Below are 16,423 nucleotides of genomic sequence, written 5' to 3' on the forward strand. Positions count from 1 at the left end.
CTAGGCTTCCAGGGACAAGTCAGAAGGCTGCAGTTCTGCACCTTGGGAAGGGAAGCGTGTCTCACAGGAGGACTCCAGCCCCTCGGGAATGACCTGCTGTTGGCTCTTCCTTCTATGCTCACCCGCGGGGGCCTCCGGCACATTCAAATATAGCCAAGGACAGCAGCCATTACTGACGCCCGCGTGTTTCTGGACAAACTGAGCACTGGGCAGGATGGTGTAAACTGACCCACCATCAGACTGTGACATTTATCCTCTTCACCCCCGCCTCCCCTCCCCCACCCCCCGCCCAGGAACCACAGGAGCTTGGGGCCACTGTAGCCTGAACCACTCAGGCTAAGGACCAGGGCAAATTCCTCAGGCTGACGTTGCATGATCACTCCAAACCCATCAACAACCGGGAAAGCAGAGGTCCAGAGATGAGGGATAAAGGTCAGGTTTATGGAGCATTTACTAGTTCCAGGTACCGCGTTAAAATGCTTTACAAAATGATTTTACCGAAACTATGTAAGGTACGTGAGCAAATGGGGGTGTAGAGATATCTAGGAACCTGCCCAAGGTCACAGAGTTAAGTCGAGGTGGGGCTGGCACGAGACCAGCGGGTGGGACTCCACGCCTGTCAGGTTAGGGGCGCCGGCTCCGGAAGGGCTCAGGGGAGTCCTCGGGGAGCCAGCCACCATCCTGCCCCCGTACCACGCCCTCTGCCGGCTGGGCTTCAGGCCCGCAGCTCTGCTGCAGACACCTGCACACACGCCGCAGCGTTTTTATTTACTGCAAAACGAACACGACTGTCCCCCACACATGGCCACCCTCGGGAATGCACCCACGTTCCAACACACGCATATACGGGTCACGCCGAATCCTCTCAAAACCCGTCCCGAGGGCGGAGGGGCTGCGGAGCGCCAGGAGAGGAAGGGTCCCTCCCCCTTCCAGGCCGCCGGTAACTATGGCAACGGCGGAGACTCCGCGCCGCGGCGGAAAGGCGGCACATGCCGTGTCCACGCGGGGCGCGCATCTGCGGTCCGAGCCGCTGCCCCCCCTCCCGCCCCCGCCTGGGTGGAGTCACGGCGCCCCTTCTCAGGCCCCCACTCCCCAACCCCAGGAAGCCCAGCCTCTTTCACGCTCAACCGACGCGTAGCTGGGGGCTGCCCCCTTAGCGTGCACAGCGCCGGGAGGTCCCTACACCTGCCTCGCAGTCTCAGTGCCAGACTTCCGCAGTGTCTGTGCCTCTGGGGCGAGGTCTATCAATCCTCTGATAAAAGGGTCCCCGCGAAGGAAAGAGAAACCCATAGGGACTTTAGGGGACCTCAGAGGTACTGGGGAGCCTCTACAGCCGTTTGTGGATTCTGCCTGCATGCACATGTAGGGCGCACACATTCCTAGTGTCTGCCCGCACAGATCTGCGTACCTGTGGTGGGGACACACGTGTGCATGAATTGCGATGGTCTTTAGATACTGCAGTGGGAACCCTGGCCCCTTCTTCCCTGCTATCCCCACTGGGCAGAGGAAGGTGACAGGGTGTGGGGGGCTGGGGGATGGGTGTTGGGAGCCTAGGGCTCAGAGAGGGGCGAGAGCTTGGCTGAGGTCCCCACAGCAGCAGTGGAGCTGGATCAGTTCAACTCCACAGCTCACCTGCTATCTTGGTGGCTTCCTGAAGGAGGAGGGAGATGCAAGAGTAGGAAACACTTGAACAGGAGAGGTAGGGAGAGCTTCCTGGTGGACGGGAGGGAGGGGCTGCCTGAGTAAGGGCAGTGGTCCGGGGAGACGGTGGGAAGGTGAGGCCGCTTGGAGCTAAGGCCTGATGGATGCGGCTGGGGTGGAGGTGGACAGGGGCTCAGCCTAGGCTGGCTGCAATGACTGGGGGAGGGGGCTGCTGAGGCCCCCTACAAAGCACACACAGGTCTCTTTGTCCAGCTCAGCCTGGGATGCCTGAGGCGGAGTCTGGGCCAGAGGGAGGGGGCTGCGCCAGGGAAGCGGACAGATGGGGACGCCTTGCGGGGTCCCGGAGCGGGCGGCACCGTCTGTCAGCGCGAACTTCTCACCCGTGTTTACCCAGCTTCCTGGCGGCTCTGTGCGCACGCAGGCACACACAGGCACACACATACACAGGCTCCCTGGGGTGGCACCGTCTGTAGGCCTGAACCCCTCCCCTGTGCCTGAGTGTTAGGCCTGGCCTCGCCCCTTGTCTGAACGTAGACACCTAGATACATGCACAACCAGGGACCCACAGAGATATACGTGGAGAAAGAGACAGGAGCAAAAATAGAAACCTACATGTGCGTGCAGAGGGGCACCTGCAGTGACAAGCACCTGTGGAAACAGACTCATGCAACCAGATCCAGAGGGAGAGCGCGCAGAGACGCAGAAACACACATGTGCAGACATGCAGAGATAACACGTATGCTGACACACATGTCCCTGGAGACGCATGCAGGGACAGAGCCGGGAAACGCAGACAGGGACGCACGAGGGGACCTCGTGGGTGGCAGGGCTGCTGGTTCCCCCAGCCCTCCTGGCACTCTAAGGAAACCAAGGCTGCCTCGGGCCCTGTCCCTGAGGCAGCTCCATCCTTAGCAAGGTCAGGGCCAAGACACCCCCTAGCAGGTGGGAAGGGCTCCTCAGACCCGCAGGCTCCCACACTCTCCCAGAGAGCCCCACCCCACCCCCAGACTTCCAGGCAGTAAGGGGGGCCTGGGGAGCTTTGGGCTCCCTTCGCAGCTTTCAGGCTTGATTTTCAGCTTTTTCTAAGAGAAAACTCCCACCTCTTTTAGCACTCAGATTTCATCAAACTTGGCATCTTAAAAGCCTGTTTTGTTTTCGAGTCTGAGCTGTTTGGGGCCTGTAGGCAGCACGAGCTAGCCGAGAACGGCCAAGCAGCCGAGGCCTCCCCCTCGCGGTCCCCCACCCCCAGGGCTTCCCTGGCACCTCACAGGGCTCTACACAGCCTGGCTGGTGAGGCCTCCCAGCCACACACACCCAGGTGAGCCTGGGCACTGTCCCCAGGCCCATACCCTTTCCACATTCCAGCTTCTGGGCCCTGACCCACAGCGAACTCTTCCTGGGGTCCCCACCTCAGTCCTACTCCAGGACGACTCTTTTGATCCCTTTACTCCCCTAGGTTCAGGCCCAGTCCCTCCAGACCACTGAGAGCCTCCCACTCACTCCTCAGGTCCCTGCAGCCCAGCTGCCACCCCCATGGCTTCCTGCCAGCGTGCTCACCAAGGTCAACCATGACTCCACGGAGCTAAGTCCAAAAGACACGTCTCATCGTTCATCCTGCCTGACCTCTCGACAGCACCCCTCCCTGCTCCTTCCAGACGCTTTTCTCTTGACTTCCTGGGACTCACCCCTACCTCTCGGACACCTCCTCACCAGATTCCTATGCAAACTCCCCTCCCAACATGGAGAGCTAGAGCTAGAGTCTGGGGCTCCATCCGGGCCCTCTTCCTCCCCCTTGACTCTGGCTCCGTAGGATTTGCCATTTCTCCACCCTCAGAACTGCATCTCCAGATGTCCCTCAGAGTGCCAGTCCTCCTCGACACCCCTACCTCCAATGCCTGCACACCCGATACAACGGATTTCTAAGTGGACTCATCAACTTGCCCCTCAAACCAGGTCCTCCTCCCATACCTGAACCTTAGAAAATAGTACTGCCATCTGCCTGGCCCAGAGCCAGCAACCCCGAGTCTCCCACCTCCCCAGTCCCACAGGTGGCCAGGCAGGCCCCCACTCTCTCTAAACTGCGTGAAACCCAGTCTCCCTTCCTTCCCTACCCACTGCCTGGGTTTGGGCCACTACCGCCTCTTGCCTGGGCTGCAGTGCTGCCCTGGCCTCTCACTGGTGTCCCTGTACCCCACTCTGTACCCCCAGGGACCTTTCTGAACATAAATTTTATCAAGTCATTCCCCTGATTAAAATCCTCTTTCCCTGGCAACCAGAGAGAGGGGGCACCTCACCAGGGATGGGGAAGGTACACACACAGGGGCATTTAAAACCTCCGACTTGGCTAGCTGTCCCCGGAGGTGCTGGCTCCGCTGTGGTCCTGAGGCTGGGGGAGATGGCAGTGGGCGAGGGAGCCATGGGCACAGCAGGGCCACGTAAGCACCCGTGACCACAGGGGTGGGAGCGGCAGGCTAGGCACAGGGAATGTGTCCACTGTCTGTGGCTAACAGAAGAGGCAGGCGTACTGCCCACCCCACAAGTGGACCCATTCAGAAGGGAGTCTGCTTGGACCTTGAACACAAATCAGAACTAGAAAAAAATGGGGGATCCCAGGTACCAAGAAACCCAGAGCCTGATCTTCTAGACCCTCCTGGCAGTGCCCATCTAACTGACACCTCTCCCACCCCCACGCCTGGGGCCCAGATCTCTCCAGGAAATGGTTGCAGAGCCTCGTATCTGCATGGTTCTGAATGCGACTACAGTCACAACGGGGCGGGGGGTGGGGGGGGAAGGACAGGTCACAGATCCCACAGTCACTGGGCCAGAAGCACTTAGGTCATGCCTCAGCTGCGAGGGGAGGAGCAGAAGCTGGCCTGGGTTCTAGGTGCTGGGGCTCCTTCTACACCTTCCATGGATGCAAATCAGGGAGGCGACAGGCCCAGCTTCCTCAAAACAAGCCCATGACCTAGACACGTATACAGGCAACAGAAGAGGGCACATCTTGCCACCTAAGGAGTCATCCTCTGCCTGGTAGCCCTTTACCCAAACTCCCCACCCTCCTAAGTCAGGCCTGGGCCAGGGAGAGATGACTCCATGGGAAAACGCCCACCCACCCTGAAAACACAAGCTTCTGTACTGGCCCCGCTCCCGGTTCAGCCAGCCCAGGACCGCAGGACAGGGTCATATGTTGCTCATCAGCCCTCATGTCCCTGGGGCTGTTTCCAAAGGGGCTGTGGGTAGGTGGGTGGGGTTCAAGAGGGCCTCCATCATCCTACAGTCCCAAAACCAGGGTGAGGAGCCTGGGGGTCCCAGCCCAGCACGGACTGCCCGCCTCCCCCAGTCACGACCCCACATGCCTGACAGCTGGCCTCCCGCAGGGCCTATCCAGAACGAAGCGGGCAAGGCCAGGCACTCCATGCGGGTACCTGGATTCCTGTGTGGCCTGAGCGGTGTGGTCCTGGCCAGTCAGCAGACATCAAGGCCAGGTGGGAACAGGTGAAAGGGAGCCTGGGCTCAATGAGGGGAGGGGAGGAAGAGGAGAGAGTCCCAAGGTCTGGGCAGGATCCCTATCTGGGGGCCCCTCCCTTCTGGCCTGGCTGCAGAGGAACTGCTGAGGAGCAGTTCTCAGAGGCACTGAGAACAGCTCAGCCTAACCACTCTGCCCCACGTCCATCTCTGTCCAGCTGTCCTGGCTGACCGACAGCTCCGAGCAGGGATCCTGTGGGGTCCAGGAGACAATGAGGCCAGACACAGCATCTCTGGCCTGCCACAGCACCAGACGGACCGCACACACTCAGCCCAGGCTGCTTGCTACACACCCCTCCCCCCACCGCAGACACAGGCCATAAGGTATACACCACCTGCTGTACACACCACACCCCCCACACACTGCCTGATGTGTGCATGCACGCGCACACACACACACACAGCCGGACGCACGCCCCCTGCTTTATATACAACCCATAAGGCACACACAGCCCCTAAGACTGTAACACCACACCACACACCTCACACACACTGCCTTACAGACAGCACAAATGGCACTCACCACACGCAGGGTGCACGCTACCTGCTGTAGCCATGACCACGAGGCAAATGCTGCCTCCTGCACTCGGGGGCCCCAGAGCCAGGTGCCCACCACAAAGTCAGAAACGGCTTATCCCTGCTCCTCGGCCTCTTCCCTCCTCCTTGTCCCTCTTTCCCTTCTCCTCCTCCTTCTTGGCCCTTCCAGAACCTGCCCAAGTCACCAGGGCCCTGCCCACACCTCTGCTGTCTGGCCTCCTCTGGGGCTTTCCTGACCACAGTACCAGGACCGCCCGGCTGGAACCCACTGGCCCAAGTGAATCCACAACCTCCAGACTGAGCTCCAGGACCCTCCCGGCTTCCCCACTTCCCCACACCCTGGAGGGAAAGGCCAGGAAGCAAGGCCCTTCTCCCCTCCCCCTCCACTCCCCCTCCCTCGCGAGGGAGAATGTCAGATTCCCTGTCTCAGTGGCGGCAGCGGGCGGGTTGGAGGGGGAGTGATTCAGCCTCAAGAGTGCGGCGTGAGAAGAGCTTTTCCTGCCATTACCCGGCGAGGGAGAGACTGGTGCGCTAATGGCTTCAATTACCACTCAGACAGGAACACTGGGCGGCTTACCCCCAGCCAGCTTGTGCCGGGTACCCCCACCCAGTACCCAGCGGGGCCTAGGGGGCGGGGAGCAGCCCGCTGGGCATCACAGGGCAGTCGGGACTCACTGGGACTGGCAGTCCTGCCCAGAGAGCTGGCTGCAAAGGCCACGAAGTGGGAGGGGTGGGGGGTGCTCCCGGAGTGTGAGGGGAGCTGGGCACGGCGCAGAGCAAGGCAGGGCAGGGCGCATGGCGTGGACTCGTAGGCCTGGGAGGCAGCAACCCCTCACCTGAGCCAAGTCACCCCAGAGAGCCCCGGGCCACTCCCCTGAAGAGCCCAGTGTGTGGTGAGCCACATGCAGTTTATGATGCGGGTAAGGGACTCAACCTTTATTCCCAGGCCCCAAGCCGGCTTCATCCTCTCCCCAGCCCTCCTCCCAAGAGTGACCCTGGCTGTCTTCTGGCCCCAGCCCACAGCTGTATTCACACCATACTTTCACCCAACTCCTACACACACCCAGCTTCCCTGGCCAGCACAGGAGGCCTGGCGCGGGAGGGCGGGGCTGCTTTCCTCTGGCCCTGCCCCCTGGCACCTTTGAGGCCTCCCACTCCCCTCCTTTCTGCCATGCCCAGAGCCAGACGGTCAAGGTTATGCAGACCAACATGGTAAGTCAGCATTTCATCTTGCGGGTGCTGTGTTTCAGGAGCAGCAGGGGCTCATTCAGGCCCACAGCTCCATCTCGGCTGGGCCAGGCGCCCGGGTAGGGCCCTACACGCTTCCCAACCTCATCAGACACCTCCCACACCGAGAAGCACAGACAGACCCCAGACCCCTGCTAGAGAAACCCTCATCCAAGAAGGCCCCTCTAGAAGGACAGACCCCTGCAAGTCTGAACCCCCTCACCTCAGCTCCTGCAAGACCACCCCAATCCTCCTCAACCCTTTAAAAGATAAAGCTGCCCAGGGCAGAGGTGGGGATAGGAGAGTGCCAACAGAGGACTTGCAGAGAGCAAGGGCCAGAACTGGGGTGTAGGGGCTTTGGGGGGACTTTTCTTCCAACACTAATAAGAAGGGTCTCTTTCCCTTAATATGAGGGCCTGAGAGATGCCCTCTGGGGTGGGAGCCCCAGTCTGGCCCTTCAGCCACCTCCCAAATGCCAGGGCAAGGCAGATGGCTCGTGCTGGGGCAGATAGCAACAGGAGGGAGGGTAGTGCTGAAATACCTGTCCTGAGGTCATAAGTGGGGAAACTGAGGTCAGGGGTGGCAGGGAGCACCCTGAAAGCACTCAACCATCAGGGATCTTGGCCCAGGACCTGTCCTCTGGGCCCCCGCCCCCCACAGGAGTGGATGGTGGGGGCTGCATCACCCAGATGACGCCAGGTACAGCCAGCTCACACATCTGGGCCTTGGGATGTGCTGCTTCTAGCCCAGTAGCAGCTACCATTCATGCTGGAATCCGGCAAGTGCTTAACTCCCATTTAATCCTCCCAACTGGCCTGGGTGGCAAGTACTATGTCCCTATTTACAGATCGAGCAAATGAGGCTCAGAGCATGGTTACTTGCCTGAGGTCACAAGGTGAGAGAGTAAGTGGTCGAGAGGCCCTGCTCTTAACCACTGTCCTCCACTGCCCCTCTAAGCTGGAGGGCCCTGCCCCGCCTCGCAGCAGACACACAGTCACAAAGGAGTTACTGAATGGACGTGCGTGTGAACACATAAAGCCACAATGTAAAAATGGCCAAGACGAAAAGATGTTCAACTGCTCTGTAATCAAAGAAATGCAAATTAAATTGAGATGCCAGTTCTTGCCTATTAACTTGGCAAAGACTTTTTAAAATGATAATTCCCACTGCTGGTGAGGATAAGCAGAAAAGAGGCCCCTCTTATGCCCTGTTTGGTGGGAGTGTAAACCGACACAGTCTTCTGGAAATACTGAAAAGGCTTAAAATCACACGTCCCCTTTGATCTAGCAATTCCACTTCCATGCATCTAGAATAAGGAAATAATCAGGAAGGTGAACACATCTTATCTGCAAGGAAGCGTATAGCACCTTATTTATAAAGCAAAAAACTGGAAACAACATATGTGTCCAACAATAAGGGAGTGGCTAAATAAATTAGGGTACTTGCATGTGACACTTACCCACAGCCATTGAAAATAATGATGCAGAAAAAAATGGCAAGGAAGATGTTCATGGAATGTTTTTTTAAAAAGCAGTCCACAAATCATTGAGCAGAATGTAATCCTGTTTTTGTTACATATATCATGCATGCACAGAAAATGGACTGTAAGGAAATAACCAAAAGTTAATAGTAGAGGTAAGATAAACAGGCAATTTTTATTTTTTCCTATGTGCTATTTTATACTTACCAAATTTTCAACAGTGAACAGGTATTGTTACTGTAATCTTTTTTTAAAAAGCAACAATCAATGCCATATTTTGAAAATATAGGCAGACATATTCAGACTGATGACTCCATCATGGCTGGGGTGGGGGGGGCGATCGTGTCACTCTCTATTTGTGGCTTCCTATGTCCCCAGGAAAGTGTTCATTTCTCAACCTGGTCTTGTGTCATCTGCTCTCCAGTCTCTCCAGGCTCATGTTGAATTACTCTTCCCCATTTCTCTGTGTCCTCCAGTGACGCCCCCCCACCCCAAAACCAAACGGAACCACTCAGAGTCCCTTGAAAGCACCATTCTCTCCTGCCTCTGGGCCTTGCACATGCCGATGCTATTCCCCTGCCGAGGCCCCCAACCCAACTCCCACTTGTCCCCAGGACTCAGACCACAGCTCCCTTCTACGCTGCACCCTGCCCCCAGTCCCCTGGGCCACACCCGCAGGACTCACTGGAGACTGAAGTCTCAAGGGCAGGACCGGGTCAGATAACTGGCAGGACACAAGGCAGCATTAGGGAGTGTTTGGGAATGAATGGAGGAGCCTCGGAGTGAGAGAAGTCATTAAAGTCCACCTACAGAGCCCCAGCCTCCAGCCTAGGGCCCTTGCTCCTAACAGTGACTGGGAACACACCTCTCTGAAGCCTACTGGCAGGTTCCCCATGAAAATCACATCCACTGCCACGAGTCATGTACCCCAAGCGATTATGTAGCTGCAGCCCCACACCTCAAGTCAGTCCCCAGACCCACCGAGCAACATCCCGGCTCTGCAGAACACAAAGACACGAGGCACACAGCGGGCTTTGGCACAAGCCAAAAATCCAGTGACCGTCCCTGCCCACCACTGACCTTCGCTGACCCCAGGATGGCCAGTAGTTTTCCTTTCCATAAAAACACCCCAGCCCACGGTGGGGACGGGCCTGGCTGGCTGGCTCATCCCTGCATCGGTCTCCACACCCACCAGGCCCCATCCCTCCCCAGCACGTACCTTCGAGCACTGAGAGCTTGGCACTAGTGTTGATCTCTCCCAGACTGTTGGTGGCCGTGCACTCATAGATGGCTTCATCTCGCTGCACCCGCAATGGCTGGATTCGCAGCACAGACCCTGCCCCGTCGTCAAACTCAATTACCTGCCGCAGGACAGACACGTGGTCACAGCCTGCTCAGGACACAGAAGCCTGCTCAGGGTCAGCCATCCTCTCACTGCCAAAAGGCCCCCAAGGAGGGAGACCAAGAGCAGGTGAGGTAGGACCAGACCCCAGAATAGGCAGGCCTGGAGCCCTGCCTGCCCCTTCCCACCCGAGACTGTACCTCGAAGCGCTGGGAGCTGACTTTCTTCCCCTTCTTCATCCACGTGATACGGGGCTTGGGTTCCCCCGTGGCTTGGCACACGAAGGAGGCCACCCCTCCTGACAGCCCAGTCTGGTCCTCAGGGACCTTAATGAAGACAGGTTTGCCTGGAGAGAGAGAGACACCAAGTCATCATGGCACAGTCACCGCCGACATGGCCTCTACCACAGGCGGCAGGCATGGGGTGGGGGGCAAGAAAGATCTATAGAGGAAATAACAGTAGCGACGCCTAACCCTTATGCAGTGCTTCTTATGTGCCAGGCGCTCTTCAAAGAGCTGTGAGCACATGAGCTGGGTGCTACACTCATCTGTGCTTATAGAGAAGGAAGTCAAGACACTCAGAGGTTAAGGGATTTGCCTGACATGACAGCTGGTTAGTGGCAGAGCCAAGATTTGAACCCAGGCGACTGAGTCTGCAGTCCATACGTTAACTGCTACACTCTTCTGTCTCCCATCCCCCCATCAAGTCCAAGCTCTAGGACAAAGGCATGCTGAGAGCTGCTGGGAGCAGCCCTAGCACCTCCCGTGGACGCGTCCCTCCCCAGCTCCTCTCCACCAGGGTGATGGTACCTCCATCCACCGCAAGGCTCAAGCCAGAAACCGTGACTCCACCTCTCCCCGGCCCCCACACACCATCAGTCCTGAAGGCCTACACATTCCACCTCCTAAGTATCTCTGGATGTCTTCCCAGGTGAACGCTGTCCTGTAAATCTGCCCTCCCCACCCGGCTCCCACTGGCTGGGTAATTGCCTTCCGATGGCCTGGACGTCTCCCCAGAGTGTCCACAGAGAGGCAGGGGGAGGGGGAGAAAGGAGGGGGCTTGGACACTGTACTGCCATGCCCACCCATGTCACCTTGATACACACACCAGGGCCAACCTGGAATCCCATCACCCAGGGTCACAAGACCCTGGAAACACGGCCTTCATTAAGATGTAGAAATGCCTTGCTAATCCTGATAGCGGATCCATTTCCTATTAATCAGACCAATGAACAGCTCCAGGAAGGCTGATACCATGAGAAATGACATTTCAGACCACCTGCTCGGTGCGGATGAGCCCAGGCCTGGTCTGGTCTCTGGAACAAAAACATGTTTGTTCAATGATGATAATCCCACTCTGCACCAGGTACTTTATCTCATTTAGTCCTTCACCGTTGTTATCCCCAGTTTAGAGGCACAGAGAGGTCAAGTCACTAGCCCAAGGTCACACAGCCAATTAGCGGCACATCTGAGATTTGAATTCAAGCCTATATGACTCCAAGACACCTGCCAGATACAGTTCACATTGGTACAGTTGGGGGCCTTGTCAAGAGCAGTCAGTGGGGCAGCAGGGGCCAAAGCCAGACCCAAGGAGGTCAAGGAGCAAGAGGCGAAGAAGTGGAAAGCAGAGTACAGTGACTGCTTAAAGAAGATTGGGGGCTTCCCTGGCGGTGCACTGGTTAAGAACCCACCTACCAATGCAGGGGACACAGATTCGATCCCTGGTCCGGGAAGATCCCCACATGCTGCGGAGCAACTAAGCCCGTGCGCCACAACTACTGAGCCTGTGCTCTAGAGCCCGTGAGCCACAACTACTGAGCCTGTGCTCTAGAGCCCGCGAGCCACAACTACTGAGCCTGTGCTCTAGAGCCCGCGAGCCACAACTACTGAGCCTGTGCTCTAGAGCCCGCGAGCCACAGTTACTGAGCCTGTGCACCTAGAGCCTGTGCTCCACAACAAGAGAAGCCACTGCAATGAGAAGCCCATTGCGCACTGCAATGAAGAGTAGCCCCTGCTCACCCGCAACTAGAGAAAGCCCACACAGCAACAAAGACCCAACACGGTCAAAAAAAAAAAAAAAAGAAGAAGATTGGCTGTGATGGGGAAGATAAAGAGAAGATGGCGCCTGGAGGAAGGGTTGAAGGGAGGTTTCTACATTCTTGTTTCTTTTTTTTTTTTAAGATTTATTTAATTTATTTTTGGCTGTGTTGGGTCTTAGTTGCGGCACACGGGATCTTTGTTGAGGCGTGCGGGATCTTCGTTGTGGTGTGGGGGGGCTTCTGTCTGGTTGTGGTGTGCGGGTTTTCTCTCACTAGCTGTGGCGCACAGGCTCCAGGGCACACGAGCTCTGTAACTGTGTCACGGGGGTGTAGCTGCCCCACGGCATGTGGGAATCTTAGTTCCCTGACCAGGGATAGAACCCGCGTCCACTGCAGTGCAAGGTGGATTATCACTGGACCACCAAGGAAATTCCTATTCTTGTTTCTCTTTTTCCTAAGATGTGAAAGATAATATTTATTTATTTAGTTAATGCTGATGGGAAGGAGCCAGCAGAGGGAGAAGGTGCTGATCCAGTGGAGAGAAGAGGGACAGCAGATGGGGCAGAGGGAAGGGTCTGGGGGACCACCAGGGTCGGGAGTGACAGCTGCAGGTACAGAGAGCTGGGAGGGCTCAGCCTTGCAGGGAGCAGGGAGGGGCCCATCTTACCCAGCAGCCCAGGGTCCAGTGGGCTCTGGACGTTTTATGTAATTATTAAGAAAGTCACTCACCATCTCTGAGCCTCATCTGCAGAATGGTGCTAGTGATAGGGATCTGTGCAGACGAAATGTGATGACGTCTGCAGGCTGCTTGCACAGGCTGGACACGTGGTGGACCTTGCCTGTGGGCAGCCATCACCCTCCTTAGCATCAGTAGTACTATCACCCCCGTTTTACAGATGGGGAAACGGAGGCCCAGAAGGTTAAACAACAGACAAATCACAGACTGATCTGGAGTAGAGCTAGGGTTTGATCCAGGATTCCAAATCCTAAGCACATCTTACAGCACCCAGGGCCTCCCTGGAGGAAGGAGACGCGGGGGCCTACCTGACTGCTCTTGGAATACCCAGAGGGGGTGAGGGCAGCCTTACTGGGGAAGCACACAAACCTGCTGAGGACCCGAGGGGTATGGGGACATCACAAAGGTTCAGGAAGCCTCAGTTTGCCTCACCCTTGCCCGACTGCCCTCTGAAGGAGGTTACGGACTCTCCCAGTCTGCAAGTGTCTGCAGAGCCTGTCCTCTCAGTGAGATCCTCTCAGATAGGACGCCCCTGCCCGACTTGGGGGTGGGGAAGAGTCTCCTGCCCACCCCCCTTCACACTGCACGCCCCTCCCCCACACCTCCAGACAGCAGCTCCCTGCTCTCCTTCTGCACTGCCATCACCCTCTCTCGACTGGACACTCCACCAACCTAACCAGCTGCGTCCCTAGTCTCTATTCAGCAGCCAGAGTGAAGCAGCAGCCTCTTCCCCGATCAAAACCCTCCAAAGGTCTCCCAAGATTTAAATCCCAAGATTTAAACTCCCGTCATGATGGAGTTCAGACCTGGAGCCCTGCCAGGTCTCACCCCAGCCCTTCTCTCACACACACACACACACACACACACACACACACACACACACACACACACACACACACACACACACACACACACACACACACACACACACACACACACACACACACACACACACACACACACAGCCCTGGCTTCCCGTCCACTGGATAAACTATGCCCCCTGCGCCTCAGGGCCTTTGCATAAGCCGTTCCTTCTGCCACAAACCTCTTAGACTACCTCTTTATCCACTACCTCCTATTCACCCTTCTGATCTCAATTTAAACATCATTTCCTCAGAAAACCTTCCTTGGTCCCCCTGCTGTGGCCCCACCTCCACCAGCTCAGTTCTGGGTTTTAGGCTCTCTGGAGACTCCCGCTGCCTCTCTCACAGCACTGCTCATGGTTTGTTACGTACACGTGTGAGGTTATTACTTTCTCCACACTTTGGAGGAGTATTTAATTCATGGCTGCTTCCCGACAGAGAACAATAACCCTGAGTAGGGCAGATACCACGCCTGCCTTGCTTCTCCCCCGTCCCAGCGCCCGACCCCATTCCTGGTACGGGGGGTGGGGCGGGCAAGTGAAGGTGACCTGACCACAAAGGAAGGCCTGCAGAGGATGGAGACCTCGGCCCCTCACACACCACACTGGGGAGCCCCTGCTGCCCGCTGGGGAGAGAAGCCCTGGGTGAAACTCCTGCCTCAACGTGTCAGCTGCAGAAACCAGAGGCTGGAACCTGCTGAACCAGAATGGCCGGGTGAGTGTGCCTGGGGGCAGGGCCTCCACGCCAAACAAAGAACCAGAAGCTGGGGAGGCAGCCAGGTGTGGGGGGGCCGGGGCGGGGGGAGGGAGAGAGAGGAAGGGGAAGGCCTGAGTACAGGAGAGGCTGGACGGCGCCCAAGGCCTGGGGCCATCAAGGAGGTGGACCCCACCACCCGCCCCGGAGGCTGGAGAGGGGCCAGAGCCCTGCCCAGCCCACCCACCCACCAGGCTCTGGCAAGACTGGCAGCACGCGGGCCCGGGGCAGCCCAGGGGGCAGGACCTCCGCTCCAACAGACCAGCCCCTCATTTCCCTCAGCCCACTCACCCCCACGGGTGGGCACCTCTCTTCCCACAGCCCTGCCAAGCCCTCGCCTCTCTTCACCAGGCGGACTTTTGGGGAGCACAAACCCTGTGCTGACATTTGTCTCCCCGCTCCCTTCCCCACACTCACTCCTGCTAACTTCTCCAGGCTTTCTTGACTTTTTCAAAAAAAACCCCAGCACCTGCCACAGGCCAAGCACCGCGCAGGACACAGCTCAGGCCCCGTGGCCGCATCACCCACCCAGGTCTGTGGGTACCCCCTTGCCTTCGTGCGTGCCCTGCCCCTCTTGTGCACCCTACTCTCTAGCCTGTGGGAGCCTGCTCTGCGTCCCGCAGCCCGCGGGCCACAGTGACCAGTCAGGTCCCCAGGCAGGCAGACAAAATCAGGTGACTTGACCATTCGCCCAGTACAGACACAGAGCTAGTGTTCGGGGAGGGTCTGAACAGAACTTCTGAAGACCATATGCCCGGAGGGGCTTTTTGCCCCACCAGGATGTGGGCCCACCTCCCCTCCCCGAGCACATGGAGGTCGTGGGCTGCACAGGTCTTTGGGCAGCGGTCCCCAGGGGCATGCCCTGGACTCGCACAGGTAGCTGAGCCCATGCAAAGTGGGAGGGAGTGGCCTAAGAAAGGAAACAAGTGGGCTGGCCTGGGCGGGGGCTGGGGTGGGGGGCCCCCCACACCTCCCAGGGTCCAGCCAAACGGAGCCACCTACTTTCCGCCTTCCCTGCAGAGCACACATACACGCAGCAGCAAGGGGTGGTGAGGCAGGGGAGGGAGGCGGGTTTCCCAGGCCCTGAACAGTCCGATGAGCTGGGGACTCCTTAATGCTGGCTCCTGTGACCACTCCTGGCATCCCCGGGAGGGCAGCCCGCTCAGAGACAACCCTGGTTTCCCAGGGGACACACTGGGAGCCCCAGGTCATGGCCTAGGATGGAGGGAGCACATACTAAGTGTCAGGTGCCTTGAACATGTGACCTCAGTTAACCTTTCCAGGTAGAAGTGATTATCCTCATTGTGCAATAGGAAAACAGGCCCTGAGAGAGAAAGCAACCTGCCGGAAGTTCCATGGAGGGCAGAGTCTAGCTGGGCCACCAGGTCCTGCCTCCCCAAGGATGAGGAGGAGGGCACCGCAGAACTGCGTGCAGCACCCTGCCATGTTCCAGCTCCCCAGGCTGGGTGGGGGCGGTGATACGACAGATACCTCCTCAGCTACTTAGGCCTCTGCCCCTACCTACACTCCTAGCCATCAGGCCTCCTGCTCTGGGCTCCTATGATTCTAAGTAACTGGACTGTGCTAAGCTGTGTGGGGACAAAAGGGAGATGGTCCTCATCATGGTCCTCCCATGGGCTCCAGGGAGAAGCCCAGGCCCGTTCCTGCTTCTTCCCCCTAATCTCATCTCATCAGGCAATGGCCCCCATTAGCAAACGCCCACTCAACCTTCAAGGCTCCTGTTTTCTAGGAAGCCCCCTACACCTCCCCCCGCAACGATGCTTAGGTCATTACCTCTGTGTCAGCACCACCCCAGCACAGTGGACGCTGTAGTAACCCACACTGCGGGCTCCGAAGGCAGGCCTGTGTGGATTCTTCCCACGGAGCACCTGACATGCACACAGCGGATCAGCAGAAACCTCTTCCTGCTCAGGACCACTCCTGGCCCCACGAGCCTCCCTCGTGAGAAGCCACGAGCCCCAGCTGGGGGAGCCGCCGAGCCCCACGTGCCCAGGTCCCCATCAGAGCTGACTCGGCATTGACGCCGGGGCCTCGGGGCTAACCCCTGGCAGCTGCTTCTCCGCCCCCCCTTCCCTGCACTCCCCTCAGAGGCCAGGGCCCCCATTCATTTGTCTCGTTAAGAGGCCTATAGAAACACATTTGTCCGCTCTGCGCTCCACTGCTCCAGTCGTCAATTCTCTGGGGCGCCTGCCCTACCTTTTGCAGCAGCTCTGTCCACGTTGACTACTCGCCCCAGCGA

The 16,423-nt window shown here is 57.9% G+C and overlaps 1 protein-coding gene across 2 annotated transcripts in view; it reads right to left on the reverse strand.

Annotated features, from left to right (window-relative positions):
- Positions 1–16,423, reverse strand: part of PTPRF (protein tyrosine phosphatase receptor type F) — an 86,283-nt gene that overhangs the window by 52,543 nt on the left and 17,317 nt on the right. For both annotated transcript variants that reach the window (XM_082834745.1, XM_082834744.1), the window contains exons 4-5: positions 9,974–10,119; positions 9,651–9,792 (exon numbers count right to left, since the gene is read on the reverse strand). In XM_082834745.1, coding sequence (XP_082690871.1) covers positions 9,651–9,792; positions 9,974–10,119 — 288 coding nt within the window. The remainder of the gene's footprint in view (positions 1–9,650; positions 9,793–9,973; positions 10,120–16,423) is intronic.

Source organism: Leucopleurus acutus (genome assembly GCF_964270905.1).
Source record: "Leucopleurus acutus genome assembly, chromosome: 2".
NCBI classification, from domain to species: Eukaryota; Metazoa; Chordata; class Mammalia; order Artiodactyla; family Delphinidae; genus Leucopleurus; species Leucopleurus acutus.